The following is a 20,947-nucleotide window of genomic DNA, read 5'->3' as shown; positions in this document are numbered from 1 at the left end:
AGCACATGCATACAATCACTGAGCAGGCCCAATGATGTCTGAATTTGTATCCAAAGTACAAGAGGCAAAGAATTAAGTTACTTTGGAAGAGGGTTTATTGTTGAGGTACAGCTGGCAGGAGCTTCAGTCAGAAAGACGACTCAACTAAGCAATGTTTTACAAGGAACAGTGAATAAAATGACACTGCATTTAGATCTATGATCATGATAATCAGTGATCAGGGTTGGAAATTGTCACATTTGACTGAATTATTGTGACAAAAAGGCGAGAACTTTTTCTCAGGTGCAGGATGCAAACAGGCCGTCAACAGTTAGAGAGGAATACCATGGTAGGGTTACGGTGTATAAAGTCCTAACTGTGCAGATAAAAACACATTTGTATGCAAAACAACACACACACACACACACACACACACACACACACACACACACACACACACACACACACACACACACACACACACACAAAAAAAAAACAAACAGGCACTGGTCTACAGAGATGTGGAAAATAATTATATGACCAGATGATATGACTCTTCACCATATTCTCTCTAAGTGGGTGAGGATGATATTTCACTGTCAATGATTTTGCTCTTTGTTTCCAGAAGAGGTTAGACGATTCAAGATGATACCTTCAAGCTCTGTCAGAAATGTTGTAGTTCAGGTTAAACACACATTCATGTATATGAACAGCTCCATGTAATAAAAATTGTTGAACTATGTGAGCAGCAAATCACAAAAACACTGTAATACTAAATATTTAGTTGTTTTATGTTGTTGTTTGTTATTCTGCTTACTTTAGTACTTTTGCCGTCAGACTTACTGGACTGTATTGACATTGTACACAAAAAAAATGTACAATGTAATTTGTGGGAGCATCTCCCCATACTGCGCTTAAAAAATACAAATATGCAATATGCATGACATAATGAAAGTGATAAACAGAAAGAACAATAGTAGTGTTCATGTACACAAACTCATGTTGCACTGTCCCATATTTGACCAAGAGAAAAATTGTCCAGAAGTATCCGTGGGGGTTCCTCCTTTGAGTTTAAAAAGCTTACTTGCCCACAGATAAAAACTGTTTCTCAGCCGGTTTGTCCAGCATGCAATGTTTCTGTACCTCCTACCAGAATGCAGAAAGTTGAAGAGACTCTGGCCAGGGTGTAAGAAGTCAGACAGGATCTTTTTTTGCCTTGCTGAAACCAGGAGAGTTTGCAATGTCTTCCGGGGGGCAGGGGTCAGCCGATTATTTTCTGTGCTGATCTTATTATCTGATGATTATGAGAACTGTTGAGACAGGGACCTTGGATGTAGGGATCTTATTTGGAATATTTAATGCTTTAATGAGATATTTTTGCCTTAATTTAGAAATGAAATCCAGCTTAAGATTTATATTCTTTGATGATTGCATGGAACTTCTCAACTACATGTCCAATTGTAAGGAAACTACAAAAATCCAGTCCCATAAGTATCTCTTTTAGGTGTGATGAAAACTCAATTTTATTCATTTACTGTAACGAATAATATTTAGTTTAGGGTGAAAAAAAATTGGTTTTGGAATTTGTCACCCTGTGTGCTGACAAGTCTGAGCTTCTGAGGAGTCCGTGAACGCAGCAGCAGCAGCGGGTCCAGCCTCCTCCGTCCTCTCGGCAGTTGGTGCTCGAAGGAGAGAGAGCAGTTTACCCGAGAGGGGAGCTGCTTATATGAAAAACAAGTGTTACAGTGGGAAAGATACACAGACCCGTCACATTGGACTTTTCTAAACGAGCTTTGTTAGAACTCGGAGAGAATTACCATCACATTCAGCCGTAAATCTTGCAGGAATGAGCGATGTCAGGTCAACGGTTTACCCGCTGCTCAGGTGAGTCCACACGGATACCCTACAGCCGGACTTTACGGAGACCGAACGTTGTTTTAGCGGTTTAAGCTAGCTGTAGCAGTTACACTTAAACGTCTTTTTACGTTCAACCTTTGGTGGACAACAAGTGTAAACACCTGCTTTTACCTGGTTAATTACTTATTCTTTCAGTGTCTTTTCCCCCATCACTTGGTATCAGTGTATCTTCACTGTAGCTGCTCTCCGTTACGGTTACCGTTCTAGTTAACCCGTTAGTTTGGTCGTTACAGCCGGAAAGCCCCAATTAAGCGGGCAGCAGGGATAAAATGAGGAACTTATCGACCCAAATCATAATCAGGAAAATATGAAGAGCAGAGAAAATTAGTAATAAACTCTAGTTCTCGTGAAGCTTCCAAATTGACCCGTTAACCGTAAAAAATCGTTAAATAGTGGACGTCGAAGTGCTGTTTATTTGGAGACAGACTGTGTCCACTGCCTCTCAGTGACTTTATCAATCATATTCTGCCACTTTGTAGTGTCGTATTACCCAACTAACACTATTTTTCCTTGAAGAATTGTGCTTAAATTCAACTTTGTTTTTTCATACTAAGTTGTCATCAGTATTGGAAGTTACAAATGTGTCTTTCTTACTGGCAGATGACTTAAGACTCAACCTGTGAAGTCTGCTGAGCATCAGTGGTTCTGAAGGCTCTATGGCCCCAGCCCTGACCAAAATCCTAAAAAATGGCCACGGGATCCACTTGTCTTCACCTCCTGCCTCTGTCAGAATGGACTCAGATAGGAGAGCCAGCACTGAGCTGGAGCCTCACATGAGATCAACAGACGATGGTGGACTTCAGAAGATGTGGCTGAACCTTTCCTCATTTCGCTTGCCGGACTCCTGCTCCTCCTCGAGCCTCCTGGATGCCCCTGCAAACCCTGTGCTTTCACCATGCCTGCAAACATCCGCCAGCCAGTGTGAGACGATGTCCTTGCCCAATCCAGGCTCGTTTGTCAGCCTCCTGTCCTTTGATAAAGGCCAGAGGGATTCTCATCAGGTGGCCTCTGTCTTCCCAGGTGTACCAGACATGTTTTTAGTCCGTGTCCCTGAGCACAATAGCCAAGAGGCTTGTCTGTTGCATGGACCGAGTGCTGCTCCTGAATGTGGGCCAGATGGTCGTGATGTGTATCACTCCTCTCTCACCTTTCCCAGTGTTTGTTCTGCATATTCCCAGTCCCAGGGGTGCGCCCCACTGATTGCAACCTCACCTACAATAACACAGGAGAAAGCAGCTAAGATGGGCTTTCTTCCTCCAGCTTCAGTGCAACCTTGCATTAGCAGGGGGAATCTTGCTCAGCTGGCAACCAAAGCTGTGCTCGAGGAGGCTGTGAAGGAACAGCTCACCAGGCAGGCAGGACTACACAGCCGAGCTTGGAGGCTGCAAAGGAAACTGCAAGTCCTGCTGGGTGAGCACGCTTTGCGACACTGCAACCAGCAGTTAGAGGGGCTGAAAAAACACTGTCAACTTGGAGGTGTGTCACTTGGCAGCCTGGACTCTATACATCCTGGTGTACTACATCCACAAGCAGGCAGCAAACCCCAGTTTTCTTGGCTGCAGCAGTCCACAGCACCGTCTGCCTTCACAGAGGTCAGAGAGTTCAGCCACTCCAGTCAGGTGGTGTTGAGAGGCCTGCAGGAGGCCTTAGACTCTGAGGCTACAGCCGACAGCAGCTCAGATGAGGAGCCAAAGGAGGAAACGATCCATAGAAAGATTTCACCTCTGTGAGTAACCAGCAAATGGAAGTAGTCTATATATAGTTGCATATGTTCTGTGCACCAGCTGGCCAAGTGGGTTGTGCTGCTGCTCAGAAACACATAGAAGTTGAAAGGCTAGGCTTGTTTTTACAAGAAAATTGTGGTTCTTACCTCAGACAGTAAGTACTGTATGAGGCTGGTACCGCTGGTTATTACAGCTAATGAAAACAGCTTGAGAAATCAACTGTATCACATATTTCACTCTTCAGGCTGAGCTAAAACATATCATTTCAACATCAAATACAAAGTTACCTGCTATTGGTGAAGAAAACTGTTTCACAAACTTAACTGTACTCTCATTGCTAAACTATTTGTTGAGCTTTTCTGGGATTCAGTTGCCAGAATGCCGACATGATTTACTCTGAAGTCACTGGCATTGTTTTAATTTGGACAAGTGAAGAGTACACAGAGTTGGACTCTCCAACTAGTCAGTCCATTACATTGCAAACACAGCACAGCTAGAGAGAGCTAGATTTAAATAGATACTGATGGTGTAAATTGGAGAGAATGAGCATATTTCCTTAAGTTTGTTTGACATTATAACAAGGGAGGGATTATATCATGCACATTTGCAAATGTCAAGAGTGACACAAAAAATCCGGCGCATATTTTAGGATCACAGTTTTGGAAAGTCAGCTGTCTCAGTGTATGACGTCCACAGCTCCTCTCCAGTATTAGTTACATGTTTTCCTTGGCTCTCAGTGAAGCTTACAGTGTGGCTGTCGTAAGTACAAGTTTTGTCCTCCCAGCTGTGGAGAATGTTATGACAGTTTTTTAACCATGCATACACAGAGGCTTTTCTCTTTCCATGCTGCAGTCATAACAGATTCAACTGCCTAGCCAGCTCCCTTTACCCACAGGGTAGGAAATAAACACAGGCTTTCCAGCAAGAGAAGGTCTTGCCAGGCATTCTGTGCCATCACGCCTCAGCTCCTCCTCTTTCTCGTCAAAAACACTTTAAAAGTGTATGTCTGTATGGGAGGTTTGGATGCCTGTGGTGCTGCTATACTTGGTAAAAGAGAGTTGTATGTGCCCCAGATGAAGAAAAAAAGACATACATCTTAAATGGCTGTGTGATGTGACATTGTGTAACTTTTTTTTTGTCGTGCTAACAAGCCACAGGATGCCTTTGATCAGAATTTGACATGTATTTTGCTTTTGAGGTAATATCTGAAGTGGTCTGGTTAATGTTGTTGCCAGTGTGCAAAATAACCAAGGTAATAGGAAACATTGCTGTATTAAATACAGGGAAGAAGAGCATCTGGGCTTGATGTGTCACTGAGTACTGCATAACAAAGAGAACAGTGGTCTTCAATCCAATCTGGGCATTCTTTTATTACTTAGGATAGGTCTAGTATAAGTGCGCTGCCATTTATTTCCTCAGTAAACTAAAGCTCTTTGACCCTTCTGTTTGTTTCTGTGCCCTGAACCAGTGCAGTGCAGTAAACTAACCAAAAATGTTTATTAGGTCTAAGAACAGGAATGAGAAAAGATTGTATTATGTTTGTGTGGTGTTTTGTGTGTGTCTTTTTATTTGGTAAGCTTCAGTTATCTTGGAAGTGTCAGCTTGCCCTTTGTCCGAGTCTGTTCTCCTCCTGTACGGAACAATGCTCAGTGCTTCGTCAGTAAACCTCCCCTGGGGAGTTTTTATGGCAGGTTCCTCCTCGAAGAGGATACCTCCTTGCTGGGCATGTAAGGGGTCATTGCTCTCCTTTAGAAATGGTGGAAATAGTTGGCCTTTACCATTCGAAGAATGAACTTATAAAGCAGTGCCATGGCTTGCCTTTGGAACAACAGATCCATATTGCTCATTTTCTGCACTGACAGCAATCCTGCACACCTGCAGCTGCTGCTCATTTGCTGTGTTCAGTTTGTTTAAATGTACTGTATGGGAGTATCCCAAGTTCAAATGTAGGACACACCCAAAACCCCTAATGCCTCTGCAAGAGCCAAAAAGGGAAATTTTGAAACCCAGAACTACTTGCTTGAGCTGGCCTTTTCCCCAGCCATGATTTTTCTGTTAAAACACTATAATTATTTCAATATGGAGGATAGCCACTATTTTTTTGGATCCCATATTTTATAAAGCAAAGCCAATATCATCATGAAAATATATATGCCTGTACCTAGTTTGTGAACATGCAGACTAACAGGTATACAGCAGCCAATCCCTCTTCTTTCCTCTTCTCCCGTCTCGGCTAATGCCTGGCAAATATTCCTGGAATTTTCTCATTATACACTTGGAAAGAGCTGCAGGGCAGCCAGGTCTGCTCATTGTCTGAGGAAAAAGAGTATGTACTGCCTAACAAACACATATTGACTTAGGGTTGAGTGGAACTCAGTTGAGAGGTAGCCATTAACTAATTATTGGCTTTGCTTTTGGTTGTTGTTTTTTACATATTGACCATCAACTCAGTGTAATTATGTTTAGGTAGACAAACAAGATTTAAGGTATTTGGTTAAGGCTTACAGTGACATAACTATCTGATAATATCAAAGGGTATTGCAAAGTACATTTTGTGTAGTTGCATGCTGACTAGCCTAACCTTTCCCTCCCCTGCATCAGAGTGTTTGAAGTGGGGGAGTCCCACTCTGTCCTAGCCAAGGTCCAAGAGCACTGCCATAGCAACTACTGCCCTGCTGAAGTCAGCTTACCACACACACAAAGAAGATAAATGCTAGCTGAACGGGCTAGTGCCATGGAAACATACTATAGACACACTCCACACAAATCAACTGTGTGTTACTGTGGCCTAAATAGGCTTTTATGCTTTAACAAAATTCACCCCCATGCTGTTGGGATGCTAAACAATTTACATGCTACATGGCAACAAGGCTGTGTAAAATAGGTCATACATTGACAGAGCTTCAGTACAAATTTGCAAACCGATTAATTGCTCAGTGCATCTCCTGTTTTTGTGCTATCTCATTCTCTTTCGTCTTCCCTTTTTTTGTGTGTCTTTTCAATCTGGTAACTCACATATTCCTGCTGGTGGTGATCCTCATGTTAACCTTTTCATTCGCTTCCACTGGTCAATTTTAATGACCATGCTGGGTTTTATGATTGCCTCTTGAAATATTGCCCAAATTATGATTACATTTCAAGGCATTTATGGATTTAAAATCCTTTTTTGTGACGAAGGATCAGGATGTAAAGCCTTTGACGAAGATGAATGCAATATTATAGTACTATTACATGGGTATAACTGTCCTCCTCTACCATCCATCACCCTGGCCCTCCTGTCAGCAGCAGCAGCAGCTGTGAGAGGCAGTGGCTGGAAGAGAGAGCGGAGCTGAGCAGCAGATGGAGCTGGTTGCAGCTGCGTCTGACTGAACTAGAAGGGAGGATACAACAACTGGTAGAATGCCACAAGCACATACGCTCCACTAAGGTATGACAAAAGTCTTCTATAACCAACTCAACAGAGGATTGTTGAGATTAGATATTGACCAATTAATGGCCCAGCTGATATGAGAGACGATGTTCAACTTATTTCCAATTATCTTTTTTTTGGTTTGTTTTTTAAGCTACAATTAAAATAAATCCATCTAAAAATGTTGTACTGCGGCTCCAATGCAACCATATCTCTCTATCAGTGGTCATAACTCTGTGGTTTGGCGCAATGCCCCACCCACAAAACTATCTGATTGGTCACACATCATGAGTAACAGCCTATCAACACTGACCAGTAAAGGCTGAGGAGTTCTCTCTTCATTAGATACGTGTGAAACATGAATGAACAAGGAATTTCAACAAATTGTACTATTACACATTCCAGTTGCACTAGCATTTTTTTTTTCCCACCACTGGGCAGAAAGATACAAAGCAAACTTACTGTAACTTTAGTGGACTACTAGTGTTGTGAAAAGTTAAAGTATGAATGTGAATAGGACCTGACAAATATATAACAGAAGAAGGGATAACCTGTCTTACCTCTGTGTCTCTTTGTGTCTGTCTAAGGGTGGTGTGGTGCTTGCAGACTCCCAGCCACTCACTGACAGGCAGATTCAGCAGACCCTGCTGAGGGAAATGGCTGGGTTATCCTGCACAGCCTCAGATGCAGACACTGAACCCTGCAGCCCCACACGCCTTCTGCACAACATAGAAAGACAGGTAGGAGGGGGGGTTTAGTACACGCACCTCTAATGCTAGGTATGACTTTGAAATCAAGTGGATTAGTGACCTATAATTGTAGACTCTATGTCAGGAGTTAATACTTTTCCAGTCTGACGTGTGAAGAAGCACAGTGGCTGCTTGTCTGTAATGTTTTATCCCAGTGTCAGGCTGAGAGGATTAGACTAATCAATTACAGTATGCTTACTGTCTGACCTGTGCGTTATTATGCTAAATTAGAGGCTTCAGCTGGAATGAATGATTCCTGCTGCTTTATGAAGTCTACTGGTATGTAATCAACTCAGAGGGAAAGAGCTTTATTCATTGTTCCAGCTGTCGAGGATGAGGTATTAACGGTGAATCACCTATTAATCTTACACAAGCCTGACTTTTTTAATGGTAATAAAAGTTGTACTAAGATTCGTAAGATTCACAACTGAAACTGTTCTCCTTCAAAGTGGCAACAGACAACTTCTCAAGTCACAATAGCAACATTAGTGTTGCAGCATGGCTACTGTTAACAGCCTGGCTGCCATTTATAACAAGAAACAACCATACGCACCCCAATTTGAAAGAGACTCTGATCCCAGTACAGTGATAAAGGCAGAGTAGAGAGCTTGGTTGTGGTAGTAATTGGGCAGATTGTGTTACCTACTGAAGTAGTAGAAATGAGGCCAACTGAATGTTGGTTTTGAACTCCTTTGAAGTTCCTGAGTGCTCTCCATCAAGTGAATACCCATCCAAGGTTCACTCTTGTTTTACCTCAGTCTCAGTCAGTCTCCGTCTTTGTCTTATGGTGCTTTGTTTTGTGCACTGTAAGGTGTGCATATTTGTGTGCTCCCTGAGCATATTTACCATTTGGGTTTCCACACTCTCTGTGCTGATATAAAATTAGATGTGAGCTACAGATAGGTAAGAGATAAAATCAGTGAGCACATTTAGGCCACATCAAACTCTGCAGTAAAGCCAATGACTGAATTTGAAATCATCAATTATCGTATTTAGCATTTACACACTGTAACAGCTAAAAAAAAAAAAAAAAGTGCTACAGTAGACAATTTTGCACTTTGCTAGCTTGAATGACTATAAATGGAGGCTGAATAGACTTCTGTGGTGATCACATAGCATGCTCATGTTTATCACTCCATTCAGTCCATCATCACTAACAATGTGAGAGCCAAGAGGATCTAAACACGCTATCTTTATGCATCCTACTTTCACTGGAAGGAATGTTTGCATAGTCGCTACTGTTTTTGCATTTCACACTTAATTATTCAGTTTGTAAAATGCATTGTTATTGTTTGGGTGATATCTTCATTACAGAGTGCCCAGCTTAGTCAGATGGTTAACAGTCTGATGCCTCCTCTCAGCTTTTCACCGCTCTCAAAAGAACCACAGGCCTGGAAAGGCAAGAGAAGGTAAAGCACACACACAGCGAGAGTGTGTAACATCTACATTGCAGCAACTGGTTCTTTTCATGAGTTGCAGTTAAAGTATACTAAACAAGATTACAGTCTCCTAATCTGTAGTGGGAGAATTCTACAATTTTATTTAACAGATGCTTTTATCCAAAGTGACTTACATCTGAGAGTAGATACAAAATAGAAATGTATATTCGAACAAAACTGTAACAATTGTTGCTGCAAAATACAAAAATATGTCTAATGTAAAATACATAAAAAATCCAAAACTTGTACTCTTGTTATCTGGTCTATTGTCTCTTTTAATCTTAGGCTATAGGTGAAATTGATGAGGCTGAAACCATGCTCCTTTTGTAAGATAACCCAGTAAAACAGCCTTGTTCTCTTCATCTTGCCAGACTTAAATAATCCCTTCATGTTTCCATTCCTGCTGTCTTTTTAACTCTCTCTGTCTGACTGTGAAGATAAAAGACACATAATAAATGAAAGACATTCTGTTTGTTCATTCATGTACAGTAACATGAGGGTTTATGTAGGTATCATTTGTTTGTAGCTGTCATTGATGAACAAGATCTAAGAGACCGACACCTTGAAAAAGTGCTTTTAGTTTTAGTGATGTTAGTGTGAATCCTAACCCTGACATTTGCATGACCTCATCTGATCTGATTCCTGCAGCGGTCAGGGGGTAGACAATCACTTTGTGCCTGGGAGCTCTAAGAAGAGGAAGCTGGGGACCAGGAGGCTCTTCAAAGCTGATGTATCATGCGTGTGCGCCCGCACCCGACCCCTGGTCACCTACCACAAGCGCAAACTGTTCACTTTCAACTCCTACAACCCCAGCAGTCCACTGGTAGGTCATGTGTAGGCTCCTCCAGTCTGTTTGCCCAACCACCTACACGCAATATATATACGTCAAAACACACTTTAGACACATTTCACATAGACACATGATAAAAATAAGCTAGATAGCATGTACATATCATCTTCACCAAGATGCTTGACTTACTTATTTGCACTGCATCACTTATATATAGTTTGGACCAATTTTGACTAGGAAAAAAAAGGTTAAAAAGGGGATAAAAGTGTGACAGTATGCAGAAGTTGATAAACATGTTCCCTTTTTAATTAAATTGAATTACATGCAGATTAATTTGAAATGTAGCTTCAAAGCAGGTCCTCTTAGTGAGGCTTCAGCAGTGGAATGCCACATCGCTAAAATAGTTCCCCAAATTAAATAGGAATTAATGTTTAAAGCCGGACACCTGCTTTTAATTAAACAATAATGTCTCTTGGCCTTACTTCAAATATTCAAATGCATGGTATTTTAAAGCTCTAGCTTGAATGTGGAACATGGGCCAACATATAATGCTGTGCTCTTATTGCAAATAAAATCAGGGGGTGGTAATGGTGATGTGTCAAGTCAGTGGTTGGAAAAACCCGTCTTAGCTTCACACCCTTGTAGCAATGAGCTATGCAAATCTACAAACCAGATAAAACTTTTAGTTTCCCAGGTACATGTTCAGCATTTTAAAATATGCATTTGAAAGCCCAATGCCAGAATATTTATAGGGTTGTAACATCTTCCTGAGCACTGCTAATCTGGATGGCACAGCACCTAGAGCAGTTGTTGCTACTATAATAAGCAGACCAGAGCAGCTACCATTGTCATATTGCCAGATAAAAAAGAAAGCCTTTAACAGCTTAATTACTTTAATCGCTGAGCTCCAGTGGGAATCTGCTTTTTTAAACCTGTATGACTCATACCCCAGCAAAGCACAAGAAGAAAGTTATTACTGTATAGAGAAGCTCTGTGTCCTGACTGTGCTCTGTTGACCATTTAGTATTATGTGGTAAATTACTTTTTTCTCTTGTGTTCTCTCATTCTTGTGCTCCAGGACTCGGGAAAGCCCTCATCTACCTTATCCTCTTCTCTCTCATCATCTTCTTGTTCGAGTTGCTCTTCTTGTGACCCAGTAGTCTTGTGTTCTGATCCTGACTGCAGCTGTAGTAGGGCCACCCCCTCCAGTAGCCTCAGCTCCAGACCTCACACTGTGTCGTCACTTTCCTTTGGTAAGAGGAACATAGCTGTATAAGACAGTGAAAAGGCCTCAAGTTTCACACTTTAAACCCCCAATGTGTGTGTATGTTTTTTTTAAGACAACATTGGCGGGTTTTGGGATTCAGAGGGTTAAACTTTTTCAATTTGCAGGCTTGCAGCAAAGCAAATTTTTTTTGTAAAATTTACTTTAATATTCATTTGTCTGAAGTTGTTAAAGATACAGGTCACGAGTTTAATTTGTTGGCTTCCTGTTTGACATGATAGACTTTCTGAAGTGAACACACACTGACGATGTCGTATTTGTCATTTCGCTGTTGCACATTAGACATGTCAAGCAGAAGTTTGTTGAGATGTGCCAAACTAGAGAGCAAATATGATATATTTGCTGCTTTTCTGTAGTTTTAATACACATATATTCTGCTAAATAGAACTGTAGAACCGTTTCCATCGAGACATGTGCTGAGTAATTGATCTCAAAGGAGTGCTGAAGTTGTTGTATTATTTTTACCACATATTTAAATTTTTATTTCCTTCCAGACACTCCCACGTGCCACAACTTACAGAGGGCCCCAGCCAGAGAAGAATGGTGCCAAAGACCTTTAGTTATCAACACCGAACTGTGCAGTCCAGAAAACTACCAGAGACGCACCTCCACTCCACTGCATAACAGTAAGATCCTTCCATTGATTGCTGCTGATTACATATTCTATCTTGTTCTTCGGTGCTCTCTTTTCCTACATTCTGCTTAGTCTGCTCTCTATGGGTCTGCATTACGTTCATCTTATTTTACTTCACAGAACTCATGACAGTGCATGACATTTCTGTTTTTCTGCTTCTACAGCATAACAAATTTGCTGTGCCGTGTAGCAGTGACAGAGCCAATACATTTAGGTGCTGCTTGTGGTCAGGGCTCAAGTATGCTGCTGTATTGATGTAATGGTCGATCAATGAGTAAGAGGACAGGAAGACAGATATGCAGTTTCATAGGCTGCATCTGCGTTCTCATTTTTATTGGTCAGATAGAACCCTAGCCTAGCTCTATTTCAATGTAACGTGATCTTAATGTGAAGCAAACACTACTTGAAGCAGCTTACCACTTTTGTTATAATTGTAGCTGCTGTACTAATTATACTTGTGTCCCATTTTCTTATGGCAAAACACAAAATATTATAAGTTTGTACACAAATCAGTTGGATCAATATAACATTTTGACTTTTTTATTTGTTTCTAAATAATGATTTATACCTAATTATGATAAATACACTTGTCTCTATCAGACAATTCTCCCATTTGCTTGCATTCAGTGAAAGGAAACAATAACTGCCATTAAAATGGCTGCTTCATAGCCGACCGCTGCGTCTGGATGTTTTCTTCCAGTCGACTGTCATGATTGGTTCCTAGCATGTCAGATATCCCACTGGGTCTGTATGAGGCATCCAGCTGAGTAGTAGATGGGAATGAAATCATTTGACTTGTCTGCATGTCAGTAGTGTCTTTGTACAGTATGTTCGTCTGCGGCTAATGAATCATCAGCGCTGCATTTACATACCTGTGGCAGCTCTGGTGTCAGGCCTTTGAGTGGCCCTGGCTCGTAGGGTTGTCCACTGTGAAGAGGGATGATGCAAATCCACCAGTGATTAACTGATCCAAGAATGTCTCCTGTTTATTGATTAAAGGTGGACCAAAAAAGATGTTATAAATTTTGCTTTTTTTTCTTTTTATATTAAATAAAACGGTAAGATGAAAACTGACAAGAAGTGGTGTAGACAAAAGAGGGAGCACGTAAAGAAAGAGCCACAAAGGAGGCAGACTGAAAGTGGATGAAGATGTCACTCACCCAGCACTCTGTTGATTTCCTGTCAGCTTGAATGATCTTATTCTTCTCGGTCAGTAGCAGAAGAAGACAGTCTGTCAAGTAAACGTCGCCTAAAATAACAGCCTGACACATGGAAAATTCTTATTATAGTTGATAGTAGCTAAAATGGAAAAGGATTATACAAACTGTCATAGCAAGCAGGAAAGGAAAATATGGGCAACTGACTCCTGGGTTAATGACAAATGATGTAATTTATATAATCGTCAATTAGCTGCTGCACAGCGTAAGAATATAGAACACATATACTACAACAAAATGGGTGTACTGTATTATTGACATAAAAGGTAGATCCCAGGTACCAGTCCATTAACACTGGTCTACAAGCAAAATGCTTCCTGGATAAGAGTAGTGAAATTTTACTAACTTTTGGTCACTTTTAAAGAAAAAATAAGTCAGAAGTGCCAATTAGCTATAGTTTTCAAGATACAGTATTAGGTCAAATTGTGAAATTTCTTGAAAATTAATGAGAAATCGAGTCCCATTTCAAATGGGAATATATTTGTCTGAGACATAATCGATTTAAAACAGTGATTCCAAACAAGAATACTATCATGTTGAATAGAAATTTGATTGAGCATCATGTATTTGACACATTACTTGCAGAAAACCTGTGTCTTGAAAGTTAAGGTAATGTATTAATGTAGAGATATTTCTTGGATCAGTAGCATGAGTTGACCTGTGGATTATAATTCCCATGCAGCCGTTTTCATAACTGAAAAGTTGCCAGGACCTGATATTTCTACGGAACTCTTGTGTTTTTTTAACTCTGGAAGCAGATATGCCTCGAAACTGTGTAAACAATGCAGATAATTTCTGTTATATTTGTGGTGAGGTAACCTTTGCATCACAAAAGCGGACTCTAACAGCAATGGTGAGAAAAGCATACCATCTTTATTTTGGATGCAAAATAGGTGACCAGGACAAAAGCTGAGCCCCACATTATTGCTGTAACACATGTGCATCAAATCTACGCCAGTGGCTCAACAAGAAAAGAAAATCTATGCCTTTTGCAGTTCCAATGATTTGACGTGAACCAACAGATCACACTACTGATTGTTATTTTTGTATGGTACCCCCAGTTGCAAGCGGTATTTCCAGAAAGAAAAAGTGGACAGTGCAGTATCCAAATATTCCATCAGCTCTTCGCCCTGTGCCTCATGGAGAAGACCTACCAGTTCCTGATGCACCAGAATCTTACTCCTTGGACTCTGATGATGACCAAGATGATGATCAGGATGCAGCTAGTCCTGAGCCATCAACATCAGCTGATCCAGACTTCAGGCTGTCACATTCCTCTCCTGAACCACACCTTATATCTCAGAGTGAACTGAATGACCTAGTCAGGGATTTGGAACTGCCTAAGAGTGAAGCAGAGCTCTTGGGCTCCAGGCTGCAACAATGGAATCTCCTGGAGAGTGATGTCAGGATCTCTAGCTTTCGTGATCGCCAAAAAGGTCTGGTTGAGTTTTTTCTGATGGAAGGTGATCTGGTTTACTGCAGCGATATCAATGGCTTGATGACAGCGCTTAGCATCACTCATGATCCAGATGGATGGAGACTGTTTATCGATTCATCCAAAACAAGGCTTAAAGCAGTTTTACTCCACAATGGAAATGTTTTGCCATCCATTCCAGTTGGTCATGCCGTTCATATGAAGGAAACATATGAAAATATGAAACAGCTCTTAAGGTGTATAAAGTATGAGCAACATCAGTGGCAGATTTGCGGTGATTTGAAAGTGGTTGCACTCGTACTTGGGCTACAGGGTGGATATACAAAGTACTGCTGTTTTCTATGTGAACGTGACAGCCGAGCCAGGGAATCTCACTATGTTAGGAAAGACTGGCCGCTACGACAGTCCTTGGAGCCAGGAAAGAAAAATGTCCAACACTCACCCCTTGTTGATCCCCAGCATTTGTGCAATAAAACTTTAACATTAAGTATCTTGAAAAGAGTAGCCAACTAAGACTTTTAATGTTTGTTTTTCACTTAATTGTATCAAATTACATAAGATTTAGCAAGTTTTATCTCTGAAGCAGAGACTTCCCAAAATTTTGTAGACCAGTGTAATTCCTCTGTGTTATTCCTTCATTACCTTTGTCTGTCACTTTCTTTTCTCCCAATGAAATCTGAGGCTGAATTTTGGTGAGTAAGTCCCAAAACTCAGCCCCAGCACAGCTGATTTCAGCAGTTTGTTTTTTTTTTACCTAGTTGCTCAATTCAGAAATTTTGTTACATTTGTCTGGCAGATTTTTTACAATATGCTTCTTGTAAATCAATCTGGTTTTCTGATCAGAAACATGAGAAGCAGTTAACTGCCAAAACAGTGATGATACAGGAATTGTGAAAAAAGTGTTAAATCCCAGAGGAATGGAAGGATCGAGTGGAATGAAAAGAAATTCCTGTGGTGTGTTAACTCAATGTGTGGCTGTGTGTGTCATTATAGGTAACAAATACCAGCATCATGCGAGGCATCACAGAACCAGAGTCATGGGCCTGTCACCAATCAGGTTGTCAGGCTCTGGTCAGAGTCAACACAGCAGGGCCAATCAGAGGAAAAAGAGGAGAAAACACATCTGCAGACTGAAAGACGGTGCGTATATACAGTGCAGACTCACACTGCATTGCAGGTGTACAGTTAATCATGCTGTGATCAAATGGCAGTAGTGAAATCAGCAAGGCTCTGAATTTAAAGCAGTAAGACGAAAAAAACAGTTCACCCATCATCATGACATTAGATTGTGTTTATCATTGCACCTTGTTTAGCATCAATTTTGTTTTATCATCCTATTTTTAGATTAGTATATTGCACTCACCAGTTTAAATTTAATACCATGTGTGCTAATGAAGGTCTTGTTAATGGTATAGTTTCTGTTAAAGCTAGTCTAATGTACTTTATGTGTGCGTGTGTGTGTGTGAACTCAGATGAGGAGGATGTTCTGTACCAGTTCTGTCACCGAGAAGAAAGTTCAGATGATGTGCTTGAAGAGAGCTACACACACGCTTCATGCAAACAGGCCTCTGAGGTGAAACACACTCAAAATGTATGTTTTTCTTCTATTCTTCAAATGCTTAACATCAGATTTTTGCATTACACATCACCATTGATTTTGTATGTGTTACACAAATGATTTGTTTCAAATTCCAGTCTTAAACAGAGGCTTTCTAACTTCATAATACCCATAACATAAATACTGCATCACTAGATGTGCATATTAAATGTGAAAAAGATGATGAGGCTCCAGAAAACCTCTGTAATAGCAGCCTGACCATCTGGAATGACAGGATACGTGAGCACTTCCGCATCCTTGGTGAACTGGTACATTGCTCGTAACTGCAACTTTGCTATGTTACCTTCTAGGGCTTTGTTCGCAAACGCCAGGGAGAGAGTGTGTACAACATCAACAACATTGTCATTCCCATGTCACTGACTAAAGTGGAAAAGCTGCAGTATAAGGACATCCTAACACCCAGGTATGGACTATGCTTTATTACAATGAACCGTAATATAAATCTCCTTAGGGGGAACTAAAGGCCAGACATAGAGCACATGAAGTTTGCGGTCGATTTGACAGTACTTCATCAATTTCTATAAATGCATTTTACAATCATATGTACTTATTTAATACGGATATAAACATTCAGTGCAAGTATAGGTTTATTATAGGTGATTGTTACTGAAGTAATGTAATAATATAATTTTACTCTTTTATAGAAGACACAGAAAGTGGCACACATTGTTGCATTCATACTAATAATGGACAAAATCTATCCTTGCAGTTGGCGGGTAGTTGACACCCAGTCTCTAATGGAGATGGAGGCAGAGAAAGAAGAGTGCTGTGAGGAGGATCAGCAGGTAAATGTCTTATTCCTTTGGACATAAGCAATTTTTTGTCGGTCATGAATAAACTATCATCTGTCCTTCTGTGTGTGCAGATTGAGGATCTCAGTGATGAAGTCTTTGCTCAGAGGCACCTGGCTTTGGAGCAGAGAGAGAAATTGCGTTGGTCATCCTGGGAAAAGAGAAAATGCTGCAGGCGTTCTACTAGGTGGACACACAGACTCACAAATATAGCATTGAAAACAGTTTCTTTTGAAAGCTGTCACATCAGGTGGCACAGAAATGCAAGGTGGACTGCATGAATCAGGAGGGTTGGGGAGAATAAATAGGTTTTCTGGAATGTTATAAATGTCGGGCAATATTTCCTATTTCAGTCTTTTATCACAATATGACAACTAGAGCTGAAAAATGAATTCATTTATTTTCAAAATTGTAATTTGGAAATCATAAAGGGTGCCTTCTACTACATACATTATGCAGCCCATCTGACCAGGGTTTAAATCATGATGTGGTTTTATAAATTCATAATGTCCTCCTTGTGTACCAGTCATGCTTTTGATGGTGTCAGATGTGGTAATGCTCCATCATATTTTTAAAAATGTACACATTGAATATTTAACTGAATCTTGACTTTAAAAGATCAGTTCAAATAATATCACAATCACAATGCCTGTCAGAAAAATTGCAGTTACATATTTCCCCCAAGTTGATCGACTCTGATGATAACAAAGAGATGCATTTGGCAAATGAATTAAATCTTAAACGTACAGACTGTGCTGAATGTGCAGTGCAGCTGTTGCACGCTTGTTTGTCTGCATGTAAATGTAGCCTGTGTCAGAGTGGAATTCTGAGAAATTTTCTCATGGAGTTTCATGGGGGCATGCTTGTTTTTTCGCTCCAGATCTGGCAGCAGGCTGTTAGGCAGTGGGGGCGGGATATCCACATCAGGAGAGGAGAGCTCTGTGGAGTGGAGTTGTGCTCAGCTGGATGCTGATGAACAGTCGAGGTCAGAGGAGTGGCTGGTAAGATCAAAAGCACCACAGATGAAACTTCAAATCCCAAAGACAAACTCAGAATTTGACAGTATGCTGATCCAGGTGGTCCTACACACCAATCTGTTAGGGGTTGGGACAAAATATCAAAATGACACTTTGACTTAGCACAGTCACTACCTCATGACCACTTGTGGTAGTGCTTATCAAATGAATGAGGTTCTGAATCATAGTGACAATACACACACACACACACACACACACACACACACACACACACACACGCACGCACACACACACACACACACACTGACAGCATAATGCAGTGAATAAATAATTCCTGTTTTTTTTTCCCTTTTTAGGGGTATTGTTCTTCAGTTGCACCGATATGAAGTATTTCAGATGATTATCTTGCATTGTATTGCAGAATAGCTCTATTGTGATGCCATCATTATGGTAGGCAGTGAATTGTGGTATTATCATAGAGTTACTCTGTGATTCCCACCCCTATTGTCTGTTCACTGTGACATTTTTAGGCCATTATAAGGCTGCTTTCCTTTTCTTTCTGTAAGCCATATGTCGCTTACCATCGACTATTAGACTATTCTACGCTTGACTGTTAGGTCATTTTGGTGGAATAACTGTCTTGCATCAATACATTTTTTCCCGTTTTCTTTTGTTCCTTAAACATGGCACATCATACGGCAGTAAAACCTCCGCCTCACTGAAAAAGGTTCTTGTGTAAATTGTGAGATTATTAAATACAAGCCTTATGCAACTGTAGAATGCATTTCTCCTTATGGATGGCCTCCATAAAAATCAAATGATACTGGGTCAAGGGTCAGAAGAGGCAATTTATTCTTGTGATATGAAAGTGATAAAAAAGAAAATAAGCTGCCTGAGTCACCTTAAAGAGTCATTTGAGAAATATACTGCTCATAGATCATCATTTTTCACTTCAACCCCCAACATTGCTTGAAGGCTATTTTCTGTATTTTCTTTGACATTCCTGTCAAAGATGAAACAGTATCACTTGTCCTTCAGCAGAGGAGGAATATAAAGCAGCAAATCTGAGTTGAGGACCAATAGTCTTTCCTATTCGCTTTGTGTGAGCTATGAATTCTAGATGGCTTCTTGAGAGCCTACACAGGCACTTGTCCACACTCTTGTTTCATCTGATGCTCTGATTGCAGTGCTCACTACCACTTTGCTTTGATTGGAGAAGGAGTGAGTCGCTACTAAACCAGACTTTCCTAATCAACCATTTCAACACCACAAATATCCCCTACTTCACTGCTTTGGACTTCTTATGTACTCCAGTACCCATACAAACCATGTTTAACACACAGCCTTTGATATTTTCAACAGGCATCTAAGCCACAATATCATACAGCCATCAATGTTGAAATTCAGTGAAAGGAGTGATGTAGAAAGAGCAAATTAGCTTTATTTCACAGTCAATAAGGATTTTGCCATTTGGCGTTGTGTGTTGTGGATAACAAAGAATTTTTATGTTTGCTGAATTACATTATATGCCTTCTTTGTCCCTGTCTGCAGCCTCAGACACCCTGGGAGCCCCGAGTGTTTCCTTTAGATGAGAAAGAGGAAATGCTCTCTGATAAACTGGAAAAAGTGGCATCGAGGTGGACAGAGCCTTTCTCAGCCTCCTCAACATCAGAGAACCCCAACTCCCATCTCTCCCCAGCTCAGTCATCTTGTGCTACACTGCCCTCTCAAGGACAAAGCGGGGGAATTACATCCAATGGCAGCTGAGGCAGCAGTGCCTTCATTTTTGCATGTAAGTTGTAAATGAATCCATTGCTTACTGGTAAGCAATGGATTCATTTGTAGTTTTATTTAATACTATATTTGTTTTGTTCTGAACAAACTCCTAATTTATTCATTAATTTTGCACAGTTTTAAAGTAGATATTAAGTTAATAACTTGCTCTAAATTCAAGTGTCCCTTTAATTTTCAAGCCAAGGTAATTATTTTAAGTGCTCATTCACTGATTAATTCACTCATTCATTAAATTGTCTAAATATTAATTATTCTATTCAGTAAGTCCTTTATTGCATAAGATTATTTGTGAATTTGAATCAACAAAAACACGATTCACTCTTTCATGAAGAGTAATGTAGGCTTTTAATGAATAATGCAAGTTAGAAAGTGAAAGTCAGCATATAGGGTTATTTCTGACTACTTAAGACTTTTATATATGCTATTAAATTAATACTTGTATGCTTTCTTTTCCAGATTTCCTCATGTCAGAGAGCATGAACAGAAAATGGACCCTGGGACCCTTAATTGTGATACTTCATACATTCCATGAGTAGAGTAGAGTGATTTGAATACTTTTTAGTAAAAGTGATTATTTTATGGGTATTGTGACACACGTCACACTAGTTTTAACAGACTTCTGTAGCTCCTGCAACAATTTCAGGTTTTCATGTAAAAGAGGTACTGTATATAAAGTAATATATACCAGCAACTTCACTGTAGTGTCAGGTTTGTGTACTGTTTGTAGTTGTCACATGCTATTTATTTTCACAGTTGTCTTAAAATGTCTATGTAAAGAGACCTTAGAACATATTCTTATTTATGTAATCTGCACTTGATTTTACTTGTTGATTTCATATGTTCTTTTTGCTTTTTGTGGCTGTCATTTTGGTTTGTATTTTTTTTATGAAAATGGAAAAGTTGTTAGTAAACATAAACATTAGTAAACATAGTGGATGTCATGCTTTGTCATCTGGCACATGATTTTTTTGTGCAGCTTTCTGAAAGGCCGGTTTTGTGTGCGAGTCCCACGGAGGATTGTTATTTTTTCATACGGGGACGCTGTTCAGGGATCACATTGTTAGTGCTGCACGAGCAACTCCTACTGGTGGGTTTGAGGCCATACTTGGAAGGGGATACACACTAGGGAGTGCATAAATCTCTGCATCGAGCTGCCTCAGTAATGGACTTCGTTTTTGTCGAAAGTGAG

At 40.3% G+C, this 20,947-nt stretch overlaps 1 protein-coding gene across 5 annotated transcripts; it reads left to right on the top strand.

Annotated features, from left to right (window-relative positions):
* The first annotated feature begins 1,647 nt into the window (after nucleotides 1-1,647).
* kansl1l (KAT8 regulatory NSL complex subunit 1-like) lies at nucleotides 1,648-20,701 on the top strand. 5 transcript variants are annotated; one of them, XM_055015581.1, is made up of 16 exons: nucleotides 1,648-1,863; nucleotides 2,497-3,622; nucleotides 6,912-7,047; nucleotides 7,617-7,769; nucleotides 9,093-9,187; nucleotides 9,866-10,040; nucleotides 11,086-11,260; nucleotides 11,787-11,918; nucleotides 15,572-15,718; nucleotides 16,051-16,169; nucleotides 16,487-16,599; nucleotides 16,906-16,981; nucleotides 17,062-17,174; nucleotides 17,868-17,988; nucleotides 19,516-19,756; nucleotides 20,215-20,701. In XM_055015581.1, exons 2-15 carry the CDS (start codon nucleotides 2,553-2,555, stop codon nucleotides 19,729-19,731), a joined length of 2,841 nt encoding a protein of 946 aa, XP_054871556.1. In that variant the 5' UTR covers nucleotides 1,648-1,863; nucleotides 2,497-2,552; the 3' UTR covers nucleotides 19,732-19,756; nucleotides 20,215-20,701. The 5 variants fall into 5 exon arrangements, with proteins under 5 accessions (XP_054871556.1, XP_023125928.2, XP_023125926.2 ...); XM_023270160.3 differs by having other exon boundaries at nucleotides 6,906-7,047; nucleotides 16,051-16,151; XM_023270158.3 differs by having other exon boundaries at nucleotides 6,906-7,047.
* Nucleotides 20,702-20,947: the final 246 nt, after the last annotated feature.

This window comes from Amphiprion ocellaris, chromosome 11 (assembly GCF_022539595.1).
Source record: "Amphiprion ocellaris isolate individual 3 ecotype Okinawa chromosome 11, ASM2253959v1, whole genome shotgun sequence".
In the NCBI taxonomy this organism is placed as follows: Eukaryota; Metazoa; Chordata; class Actinopteri; family Pomacentridae; genus Amphiprion; species Amphiprion ocellaris.
The sequence above is the reverse complement of the archived record's forward strand: the minus strand, read 5'-3'. Positions and strand labels throughout refer to the sequence as shown.